At 41.3% G+C, this 22,546-nt stretch overlaps 1 protein-coding gene across 1 annotated transcript in view; it reads right to left on the bottom strand.

Moving 5' to 3' along the window:
* The window catches only part of ASXL3 (ASXL transcriptional regulator 3), a 105,336-nt gene extending 82,812 nt beyond the window's left edge, over nucleotides 1-22,524 (bottom strand). Inside the window, exons 1-2 of the mRNA XM_089678351.1 lie at nucleotides 22,416-22,524; nucleotides 18,207-18,315 (exon numbers count right to left, since the gene is read on the bottom strand). Coding sequence (XP_089534477.1) covers nucleotides 18,207-18,315; nucleotides 22,416-22,493 — 187 coding nt within the window. The 5' untranslated portion in view covers nucleotides 22,494-22,524. The remainder of the gene's footprint in view (nucleotides 1-18,206; nucleotides 18,316-22,415) is intronic.
* Nucleotides 22,525-22,546: the final 22 nt, after the last annotated feature.

Below are 22,546 nucleotides of genomic sequence, written 5' to 3' on the forward strand. Positions count from 1 at the left end.
TCTCCCAGACCCACGCAAACATGGACACCCTGCTGCAACTGTAGCAAACATCTGAGAAACACTATATTGCCAAAAGTATTGGGACGCCCCTCCAAATTATAGGATTCAGATTTTCCAATTACCTCCATGGCCACAGGTGTACAAAATCAAGCACCTAGGCATGCAGACTGCTTCTACAAACATTTGTGAAAGAATGGGTCGCTCTTAGGAGCTCAGTGAATTCAAGTGTGGTACCATGATAGGTTGCCACCTGTGCATCTGTGAAATTTCCTTGCTACTAAATATTCCATGGTCGACTGTAAGTGGTATTATAACAACGTGGAAACTGGGAACAACAGCAACTTAGCCACGAAGTGGTAAGCCACATAAAATGACAGAGCAAGGTCATCGCATGCTGAAGTACACAGAAATCGCCAACCATCTGCCGAGTCAATAGCTAATGACCTCCAAACAGCCCCAAAGTATAATGCTGCCACCACCATGATTCACTGTGGGTATGGTGTTCTTTTGGTGATGTGCAGTGTTGTTTTTGCGCCAAACATATCTTTTGGAATTATAGCCAGAAAGTTCAACCTTGGTTTCATCAGATCATAACACATTTTCCCATATGCTTTTGGGAGACTTCAGATGTGCTTTTGTAAAATTTAGCCAGGCTTGGATGCTTTCCTTCGTAAGAAAAGGCTTCTGTCTTGCAACTCTACCCCATAGCCCAGACATATGAAGAATACAGGAGATTGTTGGCACATGTACCACACAGCCAGTACTTTCCAGATATTCCTGCAGCTCCTTTAATGTTGGTGTAGGCCTCTTGGCAGTCTCCCAGACTAGTTTTCTTCTAGTTTTTTCATCAATTGTGGAGGGATGTCCAGTTCTTGGTAATGTCACTGTTGCGCCATATTTTCTCCACTTGATGATGACTGTCTTCCTTGTGTTCCATGGTATATCTAATGCCTTGGAAATTCTTTTGTACCCTTCTCCTGACTGATACATTTTAACAATGAGATTCCTCTGATGCTTTGGAAGCTCTCTGCGGACCATGGCTTTTGCTGTAGGATGCAACTAAGAAAATGTCAGGAAAGACCTACTAGAACAGCTGAAATTTATTTGATGTTAATCAGAGGCACTTTAAATGATGGCAGGTGTGTAGTGACTCCTATTTAACATGATTTTGAATGTGATTGCTTAATTTTGAACACAGCTACATCCACAGTTATAAGAGGGTGTGCACACTTACGCAACTGCATTATTTTAGTTTTTTTATGTTTACTCCCTCCCCCCAATTGAGTTGTACAGTTTATAGGTCACATTAAAGGTGGAAAAAGTTCTCAAATGTTTTATCTTTGTCTAATTTTTTTACATCACAGAAACCTTACATTTTAACAGGGGTGTGTAGACTTTTTATATCCACTGTATGTGGTCACGTTATTGTGCTTCTAACTAGAAGGTTGCAATGGCAGTGATGCTGGAGGGGTCCCAGGTATTGTAAGCACGTCTGATGGAAATGAAAGACAACAACCTAAAAAACATTTAACTCTAGTGGAAACATTAACTAAAATGTTCATTTTTTTATTTTGCCTGGAGTAATACGTTTTAGTTTTGCATATAACTATCTAGAGAGTTCATATGTAACATAATTCTTTTTTTGGAAGATAGACTAAAGACGTATATGGATTGGGCAATTAAAATAAACAAATATAAAATTGTTAACTAACAGACTAAGCACTGTTTAGTAGAGTAAGGATTTTTTTTTTTTGCACACATAATATTTACTAATGTGTTCAGTAAATAATGGCTCGCAGATAGTGACCATTCAGGAAGGTTTAGCCTTGTAAGTAGGGGATTGAGATACATTTCCCTTACTAAATATAAGTTCATATACTGCTTAATGTACACAAGCTATGCAACTGATCAGAGTTTTGCTTGCAACAAGTAGGTGGTAACAGAGATTAAAGATGCATTCCAGGAATGGTATATTTTCACATAGTTACATTGGTCCAACTTGAATGTTGCTTTATACACAATAGCTGACCAATGCCCTTGGAAGTTGGGAACCACTGAAGTGGATCCTGCAACTCTACTGTTCTCCACTTGCTTTCAAGAACCGTGCCGGGCGGCCAGCCTGATGCATTGCAGAGGTCAGCTGCTTGGCCCAGGTACAAATCATGGCACCCATGCTGAGTGGCATGACCAATGCAACTATGTAAAGATAAACCATCCCTGGAATTCTTCCTTAATGACTCTATCACAACATTCGAGATCAGCTCTATGGCAATAACAGATGAAAACTGTCATAATTAATAACAGCTCCATCAGACGCAGATTCCATTCTTCAACAGGGGTCACCAACCAGCTTGCAAGATAAAAGCTAGTTTTATCCTTTGAGTCCAACCATTAATATAAAATCTGGAAAACAGCATAACTGCCAAGCTTAAAGCTGCTACTAACTCAGGTATTGCCCTCCCTGACATCATTTTCGGAATCCTACCTACCGATCAGTTCAAGTATACGGCTTTTATTTATATTTGAACTGAATTTCTACTACATACAGGACAATATGAAGTACATTTTCTGTGTGTGTCCTTACTATGCGTATACAGGATTAAAGGAGGCTTAGGCTGTCCATGTAATTTACTATCTTTTAACTGACAATCACATTTCTGCATACCGTGCATCCGGAAAGTATTCACAGTGCTTAACTTTTGCCACATTTTGTTATGTTACAGCCTTATTCCAAAATGAATTAAATTCATTTTTTTCCTCAACATTCTACAAACAATACCCCATAATGACAATGGGAAAGAAGTTCGTTTTAAAATCTTTTCAATTTATTAAAAGTAAAAAACGAAAAAAAAAACCACATGTACATAAGTATTCACAGCCTTTGCTCAATACTTTGTTGAAGCAACTTTAGCACCAATTACAACCTAAATTCATTTTGAGTATGATGCTACAAGCTTGGCACACCTATTTTGGGCAATTTCTCCCATTCTTCTTTGCAGTACCTCTCAAGCTCCATCAGGTTGGAGGGAGAGCGTCAGTGCACAGCCATTTTCAGATCTCTCCAGAGATGGTCAATCGGGTTCACGTCTGGGCCACTCCAGGACATTCACAGAGTTGGCCCGTAGTCACTCCTTTGTTATATGAGCTGTGTGCTTAGGGTCGTTGTCCTGTTGAAAGATGAACCGTCGACCCAGTCCAGAGCACTTTGGAACAGGTTTTCATCAAGGATGTCTCTGTACATTGCTGCATTCATCTTTCCTTCGATCCTGACTAGTTCCTGCCACTGAAAAACATCCCCACAGCATGATGCTGCCACCACCATGCTTCACTGTAGAGATGGTATTGACCAGGTGGTGAGCGATGCCTGGTTTCCTCCAGACATGACACTTGGCATTCAGGCCAAACAGTTCAATCTTTGTTTTATCAGACCAGAGTTTCGTTTCTCATGGTATGAGAGTCCCTCAGGTGCCTTTTGGCAAACTCCAGGCGAGCTGCCATTTGCCTTTTATTGAGGAGTGGCTTCCGTCTGGAACTCTACCATACTGGCCTGATTGGTGGAGTACTGCAGAGATGGTTGTTCTTCTGGAAGGTTCTCCTCTCTCCACAGAGAAACGCTGGAGCTCTTTCAGAGTGACCATTGGGTGCTTGGTTACCTCCCTGGCTAAGGCCCTTCTCCCGCAATCGCTCATTATGGCCGGGTAGCCCGCTCTAGGAAGATTCCTGGTGGTTCCAAACTTCTTCCATTTAAGGATGATGGAGGCCACTGTGCTCATTGGGACCTTCAATGCTGCAGAAATTTTTCTGTACCCTTCCCCAGATCTGTGCCTTGATACAATCCTGTCACGGAGGTCTATGGACAACTCCTTGGAATTCATGGCTTGGTTTGTGCTCTGACAAGCACTGTTAATTGTGGGACCTTATATAGACAAGTTTATGCCTTTACTAATCATGTCCAATCAACTAAATTTCCCTGAGGTGGACTGCAATCAAATTGTGGAAACATCTCAAGGATGATCAGTGGGAACAGGATGCACCAAAGCAAAATTTTGAGAGCTATGGCAAAGGCTGTGCATACTTACAGTTGCAAGAAAAAGTATGTGACCCCCTTCGGATTACGTGGAGTTTTGCATGAATTGGGCATAAAATGTGCTCTGAACGTCATCTAAGTCACAATAATAGAAGAACACCCACAGTCTGCTGAACATAATACTACACAAACATTAGATGTTGCCATGGTTTAATTGCACATAACATGTAAACATTCACAGTGCAGGGAGGAAAAAGTATGTGAGGTCCTAGCTTAATGACTTCTCCCAGAGCGAATTGGAGCCAGGAGTGAGCCAACCTTGACTCCAATCAGTGTAATGATATTGGATGTGTTGCTGACAGCTGTCCTGCTCTTAAAAAACACACACACCTGTTTTGGGTTTACTGGTTTCAAGAAGCACTGTCTGATGTGAACCATGTCTCACAGAAAAGAGCTCTCAGAAGACCTACGATCAAGAATTGTTGACTTGCATGAAGCTGGAAAGGGTTACAAAAGTATCTCCAAAAGCCTTGATGTTCATGTGTCCACGGTAAGACAGACTGTCTACAAATGGAGAAAGTATAGCACTGTTGCTACTCTCCCTAGGCATGGTCGTCCTGTAAAAATGACTGCAAGAGCACAGCGCAGAATGCTGCATGAGGTAAAGAAGAATCCCAGAGTGTCAGCTAAAGACCTACAGAAATCTCTGGCACATGCTAACATTTTTGTTGACACATCTACAGTAAGGAAAACATTAAACAAGAATGGAGTACATGGGAGGACACCACGGAGGAAGCCATTGCTGTCCAAAAAGAATATTGCAGCACGTTTGAAGTTTGCAAAAGAGCACCTGGACGTTCCACAGCACTACTGGCAAAATATACTGTGGACAGATGAAACCAAGATTGAGTTGTTTGGGAAGAACAAACAACACTATGTGTGGAGAAAAAAAGGCACAGCACACCAACATCAAAACCTCATCCCCACTGTAAAACATGGCGGAGGGAGCATCATGGTTTGGGGCTGCTTTGCTGCCTCAGGGCCTGGACGGATTGTTGTCATTGATGGGAATATGAATTCCAGAGTTTATCAAGACATTTTGCAGGAAAACGTACGACCATCTGTCCACCAACTGAAGCTCCGCAGAGGATGGGTGATTCAACAGGACAATGACCCAAAGCATACAAGTAATTCAACAAAACAATGGCTGCAACAGCACAGAATACGCCTTCTGGAATGGCCCAGTCAGAGTCCTGACCTCAACCCGATTGAAATGCTGTGGCATGACCTTAAGAGAGCGAATCACACCAGACATCCCAAGAATATTACTACACTGAAACAGTTTTGTGAAGAGGAGTGGTCCAAAATTACTCCAGATTGTTGTACAGGTCTGATCTGCAACTACAGGAAACGTTTGGTTGAGGTTATTGCTGCCAAAGTAGGGTCAACCAGTTATTAAGTCCAAAGGTTCACATACTTTTTCCTCCCTGCACTGTGAATGTTTACATGTTATGTGCAATTAAATCATGGCAACATCTAATGTTTGTGTAGTATTATGTTCAGCAGACTGTGTTCTTCTATTGTTGTGACTTAGATGACGTTCAGAGCACATTTTATGCCCAATTCATGCAAAACTCCACGTAATCCCAAGGGGTTCACATACTTTTTCTTGCAACTGTATGTACATTTGGTTTTTTATTTTTAATAAATTGCAAAGATTTCAAAATGAACTTCTTTCATGTTGTCATCATAGGGTATTAATTGTAGAAAAAAAATGTAGAAAAAAATTAATTTAATCCATTTTGGAATAAGGCTGTAACATAACAAAATGTGGCAAAAGTTAAGCGCTGTGAATACTTTCTGGATGCACTGTATTTTTGGCAAATTAGGTTTCAGACAAACTCACCATTTTCTTATTTAATAGAAAGGAGCAACCCATAGTCAGAATGATAATAATCCAAGAAACACAGACTTAGCAGCTATAGACTCTAAAAAACCTAAAGACCACAGTCATTTTCTAGTTATTTTAAATAGCTCTATATTGATGCCTATACTACAGTGTCTATAAAAGGTTATTAATATTAAAAGATTTTGGCTTTTATTGCCATAGAACATTGAATCCGAGAGGACTGAATCTTGTTTTTTTTCTTTTTACAGTGATGAACAGAAATATAGTAGTGTCAATGTTATTTTTATTATTATACAGTATTTATAAAGCGCCAACAGTTCGCTCGGATCTGTACATTAAAAGGGGGACAGAACATGTGACAATACAATAACAATAAAATGCGATACACGAGGGGTTCGAGGGCCCTGCTCTTTCGAGCTTCCAATGTAGGAGGGAGGGGATAGTGGTACAGGAGGAGATAGCTGTGGGGGATGGAGTGGTAGGAAGAGTGGAGGAGGTCGGCAAATTAGCAGGGGGTGGGGTAGGCTTCCCTGAAGAGGTGGGTTTTCAGGGTGCGCCTAAGGGAGAGGAGAGTAGGTGATAATCTGATGGGTTGGGGCAGGGAGTTCCAGAGGATGGGTGACACCCTGGAGAAATCCTGGAGGCGGGCATGGGAGGAGGAGACCAGGGAACTAGAGAGAAGGAGGTCTTGTGAGGAGTGGAGTGTGCGTGTTGGGTGGTACTTGGATATTAAGTCGGTGATGTAATTTGGGGCAGTATGGTGGACAGCTCTGTACGTCAGTGTTAGGATTTTGAATTTGATCCGTTGCGCAATCGGAATGTTATTTAAATTTGTTGCACTCTTCCATAAAGATGCAACTGGTGAAACACACTGGCAACAAATTGCACAGTCTTTAAAACCACAACCACTGTACTGAGTGGTCATGGGTCTCTTGGCCTCTCTCATTAGTCTCCTCCTTAAACAGACACTCTCACTTTTGAAGAATGGCCTGTTCTTGGCAGATATAGGAGCTGTGCCATACTCACTTTATTCCTTAATGATTGAATTACCTGTACTCCAAGGGAATTCAGTGATGTGGGAATTTTCCTATATTCATCTCATGACTTGTGCTTTTCAATCACCTTTTTTATGCAGTTATTTGGAATGTTCCTTTGTCTTTATGGTGTACGGTTATGCCATTATACCAACTTACAAGTGTTTTTATAGTACAATAACATGAAACCCCTTGGCTACACATAGTCGATCTCCATTTAACTAAATATGTAACTTTCGAACAGAATAGGATGTGCCAGTGATGATCTGGATGTGTCATATTAAAGATAGTGTAAACATATGCGCTCCATTATCTTCTGTTAAAAAAACAAAAGCATGATTTAATCTGTTAATTAAAATAAAACATTATGAATTACAAAGGGGTGAATATTATTTACATTCAGTGTACATCAAAGGCTCCCCATAAATTAGGATAAATTTGTATAATCTGACCAAAGTTAGGATATTTTTCAACCATGATAAATGGGTATCCTTCTCTTATGTTTCAGAATGTACAGTATACAGACACACAAAAATGCTTAGTATGTTGTAATTGTATCATTTATAGAAGTGCTAAAGGAAAAAACTGCACATTCTAATTTGGTAAAAATGTAATTTTGTAATGCAATGTATATCAGTTGAGCGAATAACTGGTTATTCTACATGATTTCTAGCAAAGCAAAGGTCTTACAACATTTACAGCCATGTTTAGAGGGAAAGTGCTAACTATATTCATTAAAGTACGTGTTTCAAGGTTTTAACTGGAAGGATTTACTTTTTAGAATTTTTTTTAGATTTTCAAATTTTTCGTGTTATTGTTTTAATATAGATATTTGCAGATTAACCCTTGGAGGGAGATGTTTTTTTTTTTTTTTACTGCAAACAGTAAAAATGATTATCTTATTCTTCATTCCCCCTGCAGCCAGCATTCTCCTCCGCTGTCCCACGCTTTGGGTTGTGGACAGACCCTCTCTATCTTCCCATACAATGCAGGACAGAGAGTAATGGACTATACAGTTGCAAGAAAAAGTATGTGAACCCCTTGGGATTACGTGGAGTTTTGCATGAATTGGGCATAAAATGTGCTCTGAATGTCATCTAAGTCACAACAATAGAAGAACACAGTCTGCTGAACATAATACTACACAAACATTAGATGTTGCCATGGTTTAATTGCACATAACATGTAAACATTCACAGTGCAGGGAGGAAAAAGTATGTGAGGCCCTAGCTTAATGACTTCTCCCAGAGCTAATTGGAGCCAGGAGTGAGCCAACCTTGACTCCAATCAGTGTGATGATATTGGATGTGTTGCTGACAGCTGTCCTGCCCTTAAAAAACACACACCTGTTTTGGGTTTACTGGTTTCAAGAAGAACTGTCTGATGTGAACCATGTCTCACAGAAAAGAGCTCTCAGAAGACCTACGATCAAGAATTGTTGACTTGCATGAAGCTGGAAAGGGTTACAAAAGTATCTCCAAAAGCCTTGATGTTCATGTGTCCACGGTAAGACAGACTGTCTACAAATGGAGAAAATTTAGCACTGTTGCTACTCTCCCTAGGCATGGTCGTCCTGTAAAAATGACTGCAAGAGCACAGCGCAGAATGCTGCATGAGGTAAAGAAGAATCCCAGAGTGTCAGCTAAAGACCTACAGAAATCTCTGGCACATGCTAACATTTTTGTTGACACATCTACAGTAAGGAAAACATTAAACAAGAATGGAGTACATGGGAGGACACCACGGAGGAAGCCATTGCTGTCCAAAAAGAATATTGCAGCACGTTTGAAGTCTGCAAAAGAGCACCTGGATGTTCCACAGCACTACTGGCAAAATATACTGTGGACAGATGAAACCAAGATTGAGTTGTTCGGGAAGAACAAACAACACTATGTGTGGAGAAAAAAAGGCACAGCACACCAACATCAAAACCTCATCCCCACTGTAAAACATGGCGGAGGGAGCATCATGGTTTGGGGCTGCTTTGCTGCCTCAGGGCCTGGACGGATTGTTGTCATTGATGGGAATATGAATTCCAGAGTTTATCAAGACATTTTGCAGGAAAACGTACGACCATCTGTCCGCCAACTGAAGTTCCGCAGAGGATGGGTGATGCAACAGGACAATGACTCAAAATATACAAGTAATTCAACAAAACAATGGCTGCAACAGCACAGAATACGCCTTCTGGAGTGACCCAGTCAGAGTCCTGACCTCAACTCGATTGAAATGCTGTGGCATGACCTTAAGAGAGCGATTCACACCAGACATCCCAAGAATATTGCTACACTGAAACAGCTTTGTGAAGAGGAGTGGTCCAAAATTACTCCAGATCGTTGTGCAGGTCTGATCTGCAACTACAGGAAACGTTTGGTTGAGGTTATTGCTGCCAAAGGAGGGTCAACCAGTTATTAAGTCCAAAGGTTCACATACTTTTTCCTCCCTGCACTGTGAATGTTTACATGTTATGTGCAATTAAACCATGGCAACATCTAATGTTTGTGTAGTATTATGTTCAGCAGACTGTGTTCTTCTATTGTTGTGACTTAGATGACGTTCAGAGCACATTTTATGCCCAATTCATGCAAAACTCCACGTAATCCCAAGGGGTTCACCTACTTTTTCTTGCAACTGTATGTACTGACATCACTGAGCTGAGAGCAGCAGCTTGGGTGATCGGTCGCACAAAGAGGAGGAAGTCTGTGGGACGGAGCAATAAGGTATTTGTACTTCCTTGCCCATCAGCCAATTGAACATTTAACCCATGCAGTGCAAGAGGGGAAGTTTAACTACTTGCCCTTCAGAGGATTTACCACCCTTCCTGACCAGGCCATTTTTTGTGATATGGCGCTGCGTTACTTTAATTGACAATTGCAATGCTGCGCCCAAATTAAATTTATGTCCCACGTCATAAATGTAGACCAAAATGTATTCTGCTGCATGTCTTTGCTAAAAAAAAAAAAAAAAAAATCCCAATACATGTAAATTAATTGGTTTACTTGAAAGTTATAGCGTCTAAACGGCGGTATAAACACTGGAATTTTTTGTAATATACTTTTTTTATACTGGTAATGGAGGCGATCAGCGACTTATAGCGGGACTGCTGAACTGCGGCAGGCATTCTGACACTGGGGGGGAACTGAATAACTGCCACTGACATCCCAATTACACTAATACAGTGATCAGTGCTAATAAAAAGCACTGACACTGTATAATGACATTGGGCAGGAAGGGGTTAACATCTGGGGAGATCAAAGGGTTAACTGTGTGCTGTTTTACTGTGTGTGCAGAGCAATACAAAGCAGCATGCCGGTGCAGACGGGAGAGATCTGTGTTGTTTACACACAGACCTCTCCCGTCACTGTTCCTTGGCAATCGCCGGGTGGCAGCGGGGAATCTCCGGCCTAGACTCGGTGATCGACATCTGCAGCTGCCAATGGTGGTGAGGGTAGGGCGGCACGTGCGCACCCCCTACCTGGTGATGCAAAATCTTGCATATATACGTGATTTTGAGCAGCCCTGCCACCCTGTAGTAGTAGTTCTGCTATAGGGCAGCGGAGAACCGGTTAAGCATGGGTAAATATAAAAGCAGCCCGGACCTGGGATCCTGTTACCACACAATTCAATTAAGCAACAATGTATTTTTAACCGATTTAGGCATGTTTTGTTACCTGCAATAGCTTCCCTTGTGTAGGTTTTCAAAACCCCTGAGACTTGCCGGATGCTATCTTGTTTGTGATGTTAGCAGCCTCAGAGCTGATACCCAGTGATACCCAGTAGTGATAACCTTTCCCTGGATGCAACATAAAATGTTATGTAGATAGGGGGGAGTGGGGGAATTTGGTCAGCATACACAGTATACACTGTGCACAGTACACTCCCAGAAGAAGAGAGGGTCTATGACATGCAAGAGGGCTGTGCCAGGAAATGTACTGGAGTGGTATTTCACCTATAAATAAAAATGTTATGGAAAGAAAAACAAATCTGCAAGAAACTCAATTGTGCTTTTGCATGTAATTATTTATGTTTGTGACAACCTCCAAATATACTGTTTAACTGATTTTATCTTAGATGTTCACCAAAAACACATATCACACATCTGGGGGAACAGACAGCCACTAAAGTATTCACAAATGAAAACTTTAAGGTAAGAGCTACAATATTAAAGTAAATGTAAACTCTAACTAGATTAAATTTAGATTGCTAAGACAATACAAATCATAAGCATGCAAGTTGATTCTGAGACACTGAGAGAGTGGGTGGTCCACATGGGGGATACCATTAGGCTTGCAAAATATATATACAGTGAGGAACAGAAGTATCTAAACACCCTGCGATTTTGCAAGTTCTCCTGCTTAGAAATCATGGAGGGGTCTGAAATTCACACTGTAGGTGCATTCCCACCCTGAGAGGCAGAATTTAAAAAAAAAATTCAGGAAATCACATTGTATGATTTTTAAAGAATTTTTTTGTCTTGCACTGCTGAACATAAGTATTTGAACACCTAAAAAACAGCAAGAATTCTGGCTCTCAAAGACCTGTTACTGTGCCTTTAAAAAGTCCACCTCTACTCCACTCATTAATCGAACTTAGAAGCACCTGTCTGAGCTCTTTAAAGACACCTGTCCACCCCACAGTCACGCCAACTACTACCATGGGCAAGATCAAAGAGCTGTCAAAAGACACCAGAGACAAAATTGTGGACCTCCACAAGGCTGGAAAGGGCTACGGGGCAATTGGCAAGCAGCTTGGTGAAAATAGATCAACTGTTGGAATGCGCCTACAATATGAATTTCAGACCCCTCCATGATTTCTAAGTGGGAGAACTTGCAAAATCGCAGGGTGTTCAAATACTTCTGTTCCTCACTGTATCAACACAGAGGCTGCACTAGTAGATTTAACAAATTGTGGTCTCCATGGCTGGACAAGCCGGGTCTAGCCCCTGTAGATCTGATTATGGACCGCATATTGTGATACCTTGATAATACCTTGATAATGGGAAAGATCTATTGTCACTGTTTCCTATAGAATGTGTACTGACATGGTATGGTATTTGTGCTTTTCTCCTATTCCCTGGTTGTTCTTCAATATATTGGCTCTTTAATAATTTTAATTGGTTGCTTAGAGTATAATATGTATCTATGATGTGCTCTGGATCTTTGTACAATTCTCCTTTTTGTTCAATAAAACCTTTTTTCTTGAGAAAATCATAAGCAATTGACAATTTTTTTCCATAAAAATAGATGCTTACTGTAAAAGCCCTCAGACGGAATTTGTAAAATTTTTAGGATTGTCATAATGCCCCCTACAGAAAAAAATAATACTGGCAACAAAAAAAAAAAAAACCCTTAAGTCAGCCCAGGATACCCATCTAATACCGTTATGCCTCAGTTTTGAAGCAAAGTAGTACCGAGAGCATGAAATAGAGGGAGAGGGTAGGGACCTATGTCCCTCAATAAACTCAGAGAAAAGGATTTTATGGGAAGAACAAAAATCAAATTTTCTTTCTCGTTCAATGAGGGACACAGGAATTTATAGAAATCTTAGACTGTCTGGACATCCAAATGCAATTCAAGAGAAGGGTGGCCAAGACAGCAACAAAGACTAAGAGGCCCAAGAATAAATACCAGAAAATGGAGGACTGTTTGCAGCTTAATAGGAGCCTTAAAGGAGAATCACAGGAGCGCAGTTCGTTCTGTACTACTGCGACCCATTTTCAACCAACAGCAGGCTAAAGCAGGCTTTCAGCTGCCGTCACTCCGCTGGTCCAGGCTGGAGAAAGATCCAGACTTTAAAGTCAGGATCCACCCAGATGTCTGGACTGGTACCTGGCCCAGCCTCTCAGTGAGCAGCTGAAAGCCTGAGCCAGTTGCTCCTGCCCCCTCCACAGCCCAGTGCTCCAGTGAATGTTGGGGGTAGTGCAGAGCAGACAGCAGTGACTGACAGTCAGTACTCTGTGCTCACTCAGAGCGGCAGGGAGAACTGAGCGATCAGAGGTGTCTGATCACTCAGTTCTCACCCTTGGAGCCAGCGGGGGACAGATGCAGCATCGGATTGATGCTGCATCCACCTAGGTAAGTATGATTAAAAAAACAAGAAAAAAAAAAACATAATTCTCTTTTAAAGACCCAACACCTGAAGCTGGCATCAGATCAGGTCTACATATCCACCCAGGAATAACTTAAGAAACAAAAAACAGAAGACCAGACAGTAGTTTTGCAAACTGGTAATGTTGCAGGATGCTGAAAGGAACAAGAAGCACTCACATGTCAAGCAGAGAGCGTTTTAACAGGAAAGAGTGAAACCCAATCCATAAGAATAAAAGTTTGGATGATGGCCCGCCTTAGTCACCTAAAGATGGTGGACAGAAAAGTCAAGGTATCCATATAGAGTCCCACCTGGGTTACAAAGGAATATGTCTTCCTGAAAAAGCAGTGGCTGAGAAGAAACTTTCACTGCCTTGACCACATCCAGACAGACAATGGAAAGAAACGTCTCATTGCTAAACTGAAGCAGAATAGGAACGGAAGAGTTGGGGAGAAAGACAGAAATCACCTTAGGTAATTGTTATGATCCGCCAGGGGGTGCCTCAGGCTGCCAACTGACAGACCTACTCAGAGCGTGGGGTCTAAGCCCGGGCTGTGCTTTCACCAGAGCCCCTGATGGTGGGGATGGACTTGAAACAGTCCCGGGCCAGGTCACGACCTCCGAGCAGGCCCGCCAGTGGCTGAGGAGACCTTTGGGGACAGGTACCGGGAGAGCCAGATATGAAGAGGATGGCGGCCCCAGCAGGGTAGTAACGGATCGTGGGCCCGTGAGGGTAAGCGGGGTACAGAATCGGTAGGCGAGAGTAGTCGGGTCACACGCAGGGTCAGCAGGGAAGTCAATCCGTAGAATGGTCAGGGCAATCCGGGTCAAACGCAGGAGCAGGCAGAATAGTCAGGACAATCCGGGTCAAACGCAGGAGCAGGCAGAGTAGTCAGGACAATCCGGGTCAAACGCAGGAGCAGGCAGAATAGTCAGGGTCAATCAGGGTCACAAGATAGGTGCAGGAACTCAGGATCACAGGAAGACCTTGCGGCAATTTGTGACAGTGCAGGGCATCTTTAAATAGTGCGCCCTGCACTGTCATTTGCCGGCTAGGACGCGCCCCCGGCTGTCATTGGACGCCTGAGGCGCGCCCGCAGCTCCTACTGCGCATGCGCGGCGTCCTGTCAGCCGCGGCTCGCCGGGACCTAGTGCCTGTGTCCCGGCGCGATCTGCCGCCAATGCGCATGCGCGAGGGACGGAGCCGCGATCGCGGACCATGGAGCCGCGATCCCTGACAGTAATAAAGAAGTCCTGGGCCTCAAAACACCTCATGGATGAAAGTAGAAAGAAAGGAATGTCACCATTGGGTTCACATAGAGATAAATAAAGAACAGAAAGAACCAGATTCAGATCCAACAGATTCACAGGAGAACAAACAGGAGGAGCTACCTAGGAGACTGATTCTAAATTTTAAACAAACCAAACCTAGCAGAAATATAACCTATTAAAACTGTCAAGAGACAAATGCTGGTCAAGAACTAGCTACAGAAAAGAGAGGATTCATCCCACAGAAAAACTCTTAGGCAGAAATCCCCAAGACTCACACTGAATGATGTATGTCTTCCATGTGTGATGAAAAAATGTGCAGGAAGTAGCCTTTCAAGCTGTTAGAATTGCAGGGAACACAACTTCTAAGATGCCCCTGCTCCTCAGAACCTGGGCTTCCCCAGCTATGCCATGAATAGGACTGCAAAATGGTCCTTGGGACAGAATAACCTGACAATCTGACAGAGCCCACAGACAGTCAGACAGGAGCATTATCAGAGCAGTGTATCACATTCTCTTAGGATAGCAGCAGTGAAGGGCACTAAAAACTCCTGTATCTCAATCCTGTAAAGCAAACAAGACACTTCAAGAAAGGAAAAGGGTAGATTAGAGTGCACATCATCCACTGCATCTGCTAGAGGATCCTTGCATTCAGAGACAAACCTGACCAAATAGATTAAGAACCTAGAGGCCATAAGGTCCTTGTTTGATATTCCTCACCTGCAACCATGATTCAATGGGATCGACGTTCCCCCCAACACACCCTTGCCCAGGTGCTGCTGACTGACAAAGCCTGCCTATACAACACCAATGCTTATGTGGAAAAGTCAGGATATGAAATTCTACCCAGGACAGTATTTGAACAGTCTCACAGATTAATGGTTGATATATGCTAAGAACATGGCATAGTCTAACTGAATTCAGATGGGATGATGGGTAATTAAATGCTGCAGAGGTAGTCAAGCCCCTGAAGTACCAGGACAATGAACAGAAGACAAGACTCTAACGATGTCAAATTTCCCCACAGCAAAACTGTGCCTAGGGCCTCTCAGCAGCCTGACATGCTGTCCCTGTTATCCATAGTAAAGATCTTCCAGAAGATGGGAAGGACAAAATTTCCAGATTCCAGAGCTGGCTTCCTGGTCCACCAAGCCAGAAACAACCTTGTGTTTGGTGACACATTAATCAATTCACACAAAAACCTGGTAGACTTGTCCTACAATGACAGAATGGTGCTGTCTGTGATGTCTGGTGATAAACTGGAAAAATGAGACCACCTCAAAAGAAGGCTACAATCCAGCCCAAGATTCTCCTGAAAAAGCAGAGAGTCAGGTGATTCCTGAATTAGAGAACTGGAAACTAAGACCAGAAAACCTGAAGTTCCTCTTGAGGAAAGAACAATCATGCCTGAGTTGAGTCCAAGATTAAATCCAAATATCCACACCAAAGAGTAGGTTCTAGCAATGATTTTGAACATTCATGAGTCACCTGAACCACTACATTTTTTAGACAGTCAAGACCATGGTGGCCAACAGAAGCCCGTAATGATTGTTTCTCTCAACAGGAGGTCATCTAAGTACCCAACAATCGGTATGCTACAAGAGTGAAGTAAAGCATTTACTGGGGCAGCCACTAGGGCTGAAGGGCAGGCCACAAACACAAAAATAGGAAACATGGAGCACCGGAAAATGAAGACAGGCAGATGCATGGCCTTGATGTACAGAGAAGCCAGGAAGTCTACCTAGTGAGGGGAAGAAAAGACAGATTTAGTGGATTCCAGGAAGAATTTCTGGACTTGAATGAAGACATGCACAGCTTAAGGATCCTAGATGAAGACATATCTTCTTTTGATTTGGTAATATGAACAGGTTGGGGTAAAACCTTCTGAACAGTTCCCTAAGAGGAAAGACATACCAATCTAGAAGATCCAAGAGAGCCAGATGAAGATCAGCCAATTTGTGCGGTGACATAAGAAGGGTGGAAGACAATAAACTGAAAAGGAATGGGGAAGCAAAAACATGTGTAGCTCTAAGGTTCCACCTCCTACACCCAAACGCTGGAGATAGGATGGCCACCCCACTACGGTTTGGGAACTGTGAATGGGTATGAATAAAACTCATGGAATCGCTCTGCCATGGGGACTGAGGGAAAGATGACCTGCCAAAGCTGTATGAGGACTGCTAATCTGTGCTTACTGCGTCTAAAATAAGTATTGAACAAGTCACCATTTTTCTCAGTAAATGTATTTCTAAAGGTGCTGTTGACATGACATTTTCACCACATATCAGTAACAACCCATGAAATTCATACATTCAAAGAAACCAAAACAAATAAGTTCAGAAATTAAGTTATGTGTAATAACATGGAATGACACAGGGGAAAAGTATTGAACACGCTAACTGTTATTTAATACTTTGTACAAAATTGTTGGTAATGACAGCTCAAAGACTAAAACTAGTCGTATGCATTGCTCAGATGTGATTTTGGCCCATTCTTCCACACAATCTTCAGATCTTGAAGGTTCAGTGGGCCTCTTCTATGAACTCTAATCTTTAGTTCTTTCCATAGATTTTCTATTGGATTCATGTCAGGTGGTTGGCTAGGCCATTCTAGCAGCTTTATTTTCTTTCTTTGAAACCAATTGAGAGTTTCCTTGGCTTTGTGTTTGGGATCATTGTCTTGCTGAAATATTCAGCTTTGTTTCATCTTCATCATCCTGGAAGATGGCAGTAAATTTTTATTAAGAGTGTCTTGGTACATTTTTCCATTCATCCCTCCTTCAGTAATACAAAGTTTGCCAGTACCATATTCTGAAAAACAGCTCCACACCATGATGTTCCCACCTGAAAACTTCACTGTTGGTATGGTGTTTTGGGGGTGATGTGCAGTGCCATTTGACCTCCAAACATGGTGTGTATTTTGGCATCCAAAGAGTTAAATTTTGGTCTCATCTGACCAGACCATATTCTCCCAGTATTTCACAGGCTTGTCTAAATGTTGTGCAGCAAACGTTAAACGAGCTTCAACATGCTTTTTCTTCAGCAATGGAGTCTTGCGTGGTGAGCGTGCATACACGCCATGGTGGTTGAGAGGTTCACTTATTGTTTTCTTGGAAACAATTGTACCTGCTAATTCCAGGTCTTTCTAAAGCTCTTCACAAGTGGTCTTTGGCTCTTGGACAACCCTTCTGACAATTCTTTTCACTCCTTTGAAATCAACAAGGAGCACCTGGTCATGGCCGATTTATAGTGAAATGATGTTTTTTCCACTTCCGGATTATGGCCCCAACAATGCTCAATGGAACATTCAGAAGTTTAGAAATGCTTCTGTATCCAATGCCATCAGTATGTTTTTCAGCAATAAGGTTGCAAAGGTATTGAGTGACCCCTTTGCTTTTATCCATCATGAAATGTTTCTAGTGTGACATGCTGGTAATGAGACACTTTTTTATAGGCCATCAGTTCAGACTGAACCAGCTGACATTAATTTTCACTGACAAGGGGCAGGATTGCTTTCTAATTACTGATAGATTTCAGCTGGTGGCTTGGCTTTCCATGCCTTTTTGCATCTCCCTTTCTTTATGTGTTCAATAATTTTTTCCTGTGTCATTCCATTTTATTACACATAACTTAATTTCTGCATTTAGGTGTTTTGGTTTCTTTGTATGTATGAATTGCATGGGTTGTCACCGACATGTGGTGAAAATTTCATGTCATTAGAACCTTTAGAAATATATTTACAGAGAAAAATGTTGACGTGTTCAATAACTATTTTACTCGCTGTATGTGTACGTACTGAAAATACAAGATAGTTTCCTTTTAAATGTTTGCTACTTTTATTGAGTACACAGAAAATTGAGGATCTACCAAAATCTACACACCTTCATTTTCCTCTCCATTGCTGCTTGCTTCTGCCATTTCTGTCCCATCAAACTCAGATTCACAGCCTATCTCCAGTGTCCCGTCGGCTGGACAACTAGACTCTTCTTTCTGATGGAAACAGTAAAAGACAAAAATGATAGTAAACAAACAGAAAAAGAAAATTCTAGGGTGACAACCTTTATAAATGTGTTTAAACAATGGCAAACCCACAACTCTACTTACTCAGCCTTAAGAGTCCCTAGGCAGAATTTCTTTAAACAGTGCACACTTATTTGAAGCCCAACTTAATTTCCAGTTTTGAATCAACCACATACATTTCAAAACAAAAAGGTGTTGAAAGTCTTGCAGCTGGTTTCCTTTCGAAAGCAGCCACAGCCCGAGTAGAAAAGCCTGTTTCCTGGCAGCATGCTGCAAAGATGGACACTTGCTCTCATTGTGGAAAAAGTGGTCTCTTTGCAGAAGTTCGACACGCCCCAGTCAAGTCAGAGTTTTACATACAGCAAAGCTCAAGCTCTGTGCTGATTGGAGAACTCTAGCTCCGACTCCACAAGGGGTGTGTCGGACATCTGCAGAAAAACCACTGCTTTCAGATATACAGCAAGGGTCCTTCTTTGCAGTACGCTGGCAGAGGAAAGGCATTTCTACTCAGGCTGTAGCTTATTTCTAAGCAAAGCCAACTTCATGACTCTGCATTCTTTTGATGCACCAGGAATTTACTCAAACTAAACTGAAATTTAAAATGGGCTTTAGGTCATCATGCACTGCCATAAACAAATACTAATAATGTTGTTAAAAAAAAGGGGGTACTTTCAGTTAAAAAAACAGATTTTGTGAATCCCATATGATATATGATTGTTTTTGGCTCTCTGCTTAAAATGGACCTTCACCTTCTTCACCCACCCTTCCTGTCATACCATTTTAATACCTTTTATTAATTTAAAATTTTTAAGTAAGCACCTACACCTTTCCACCTCCAATTTCCCTCCCCCCCAATTTTGGATTTCTTGCCTAGCTGTGGATGAGGCACTCAGCGGCCATGTCTCCTGGAATACTCATGTCATGCATCTCAGGAGGTTGTGGGTCATGCAACTGAAAATGCAAAGGTGCATCATTACAGAGCTGGCTTTCTATTCCTGCAGCTGGCCGTCCAGTGATGGCTGTAAGAACCAGGAAGAGACAGCCGTCTGCCAATGCTGTAAGTAGAGAAGATGGAGGTGCAGGACTGAGTGCACAGCAGCAGAGTGATGAATTATCTAAAAACATTATTTTCACTGGGTGTGCGAGTATTTTTATTATGGATAAACCAACAAACAGATTATAAAATAAACAGGATGGTGAAGTTCATCTTTAAATGTTTCTGTAATGGGGTGCAGTCAAACTGCTGCAGGTATGAGGTGCCAGCATATACCCACAACAGCTTCCATTAATGGTCAAATTTCAGATCATTTAGACAGGTAAAGTTCCAACATCTTCCAGTAATGTTGGAGCTTGCTGCTAAGACTTGCTTCTATGCATTTCTGTTAGCCCATCACTAAAATGGACAGCCTCAATGGCCAATATCAATGTGCAGAATGCAGGAAGGGGCAGGCAAGCTTTAGTACAAACAGGACGTTCTGAAGCTTTGCCTTAGAAAATAGACTGCTGCAGGTATGTGTAGCCACCTCTAGGTGTCTGTACTGCATACATGCAGCAGTTTGCCACCTTTCCACCTGTGACGGAGACTATTGTGTGATCTGGTCTTTTAGTTAAAGTAATAAGTAAACATAGTCTTATTTAACAAATTACATATATAATGATTACACTGTCACAAACTCAAATTCTTAAAGCTATAAAGGTTATTGATGTAAAAAGTAAAAAAAAAATACATATATATATATATACAGCAATGAGATGAATTGACTTTATCAGCAATTATCTCAACCAAACAGACCAAGACAATCAATCCTAAGTAAACTAGCACTACATCATGCTTCACAGCTAAGGTGCACTATTTCTATGTATGTGTTTCTTTCTGCAAACACAATTTCTTTTTATGTCCTTACAGAAAACTGTTTCAGTGGTGCTGTAAAAATAATAAATCAGATGATCTTTTAAGATAATGCACAGGCTTCTTGTTTTGCTTTCCTTGAGCACAGTTGTACTTTTAGGCACTTTATTCCTGAATTCCTTATATGGGTGAAACATAATGAACTGGTGGGGTTGGGGGTCTATATATTTTTTGTGCCACTATTGCTTGGACTTTGCAGGGAACAAGATAGTTTTGAGGAGGGAGTGATTGGTATTGTCAGTTTGGTCAGCCTTGATATGGGCAGTTACAGTATATACATTGTTTTACTGCAAATTCCAATATTAGCAGCTTCTTTCCTCTCCTATTGCATGTACCTGTAGGAACGTATAAGTTTTTTTTGTTAATTTTTGCTAATTTTATTGAAGGTACAATAAAAGTTATATTTTAGGGCCTGGTGGGCTCTGTGGCATAGATATAAGCACACAGCCCCCTGCGTAATTTTTCAGTTATGATTCCCACATATAGGCTCATTTGGGAAGAGCTGTTGTAAGATAATCAGGCATATAAAATTACTGCAAACCTAAAGTGGTTGTAAACCCTCACTTATACCCAGGGAAGCGACAAGCCTCAGGTGATACACAGAGATGGAACAAATCCTTCTACATAAGTTGTAACTATTTATCTACAGCCATCTCTTCTCTACAATTGTTCAAATTGCAGAATTTAAAGAGCTTGTCTGAGATTTTATGAAGCAGGGGGTGGGGAGCTGCTGTTTCACTCTGCAAAGCTCAGTGAGAGATGATTGGAGGGAAGGGATACACCCTCTTCACAAAGCACACAGGAACAGAGCTGAGGATGTCAATCACAGGCTGCATCCTGGAGATCCCTCCCCTGTCACTTTTTTCACTTGGTGTCAGGAAAACTTGTCAGAAGTGATTCATGCAGATAGCAGAGGCAGCAGACAGAAATGACAATAAGTGCTCTGGATTGAGACAAGTAGACACTACAGAGGGATATGCTTTGTTCATATTTCAAACCACTTTAGGACAAGCAGCATTTTTGCAGTGCAGTGTTTTCCTCCATGATAAATTTCAGTATCACAAACCAACTAATGTTTTCTTGCTGCAGAATCATTAAAACAAATTTTATCAAGGAAAAGAGATGCCTGCAGATACTTTTCAGCTATCTGAACACTGTGCACTCTGTAAATGATCTTACTGAGGACTGATGAAGGCTCAAGTCTTTAAAAAACCTTTGATAACTCTTTCTATTCTTATTAGCTTCAAAAAGACATTTTCTAAGGTCTTCTGAAAACATTTTAATCAGGACATGGTGTGCATTAACAGAAAAGATCAGGTCAGCAAAATTGTGTGTTTTATATGACAGGACAGGTCAAACACACACCTGAATTGATTAAAACACTTGACTCACCGATTGAAATACTCCAATGAACCTATTTTTACAATGTCATTATCCAAAAGATTTACATTTCCCTTTCCCACTAATGACCTTCATTATTTAATGTATTTGTTTAGTAAGGAATTGGCAATACTTGTGGAGACCAGATCGTAATTTAAAGGTATTCATGCAGGAGTCCAGAATCTTTCTATGGGTTTACAAAATGTTCTTACATATGTAAAACAGGGCAAACACATCCAAACTGACTTATGTGAATGTTCTTCAAATAGAAAATGCCATGCATTTTTAGCTTAATAATATTAGATTAAGAAAATCTGTGAACAATTTGTTTTAATAGTTTTAGAACACATAAAAACATCTGGCATTCAGGTGATACCATTGAAAAATGCAATGTGAAAATGACAGTATTTCACAGCAACAAATACATATTTGTCACCAATCTGAGGACAGAATACTAAAAGCTATTAGTGTGCTATGAATTACTGTAACAGTGGGTTTTTTGCACTTTGATAAATAATTTCATTTTAATAAATAAGACTGTTTGTACAGTTTAAATTGAGCCACATCTTTCATTTGGGCAAACTTTGGCGCCAATAAAATCTGCCTTAAGAAAATTTATAAAACAGTAATATAGTTACAATTAACAGATTCTGCTTTTTATTTCCTGTGTCCTAAAGTTGAAGAGCACAACCCCACCCTTAAACACTGATTAATCATTCCATTAAGTAACTAAGAGGCAGCAGAACATAGAATTTGGTCAGTATCCAAGAAATGTACTTACTTTAAGAGCATAGAGTCCTGACTTCCCAGGGATTTTGAAGAAGGTCCCATCTCCCACACGAGTGTTAGTATGAAGCATTGCATTTAGACAAGCCAACGGAGAAGTACCACTGCAATGCAAGATAACAATAA

The sequence above is a fragment of the Staurois parvus genome, unplaced genomic scaffold, assembly GCF_062004578.1.
Source record: "Staurois parvus isolate SC_StPar_1 unplaced genomic scaffold, SC_StPar_1.0 ptg000203l, whole genome shotgun sequence".
Taxonomy (NCBI): domain Eukaryota; kingdom Metazoa; phylum Chordata; class Amphibia; order Anura; family Ranidae; genus Staurois; species Staurois parvus.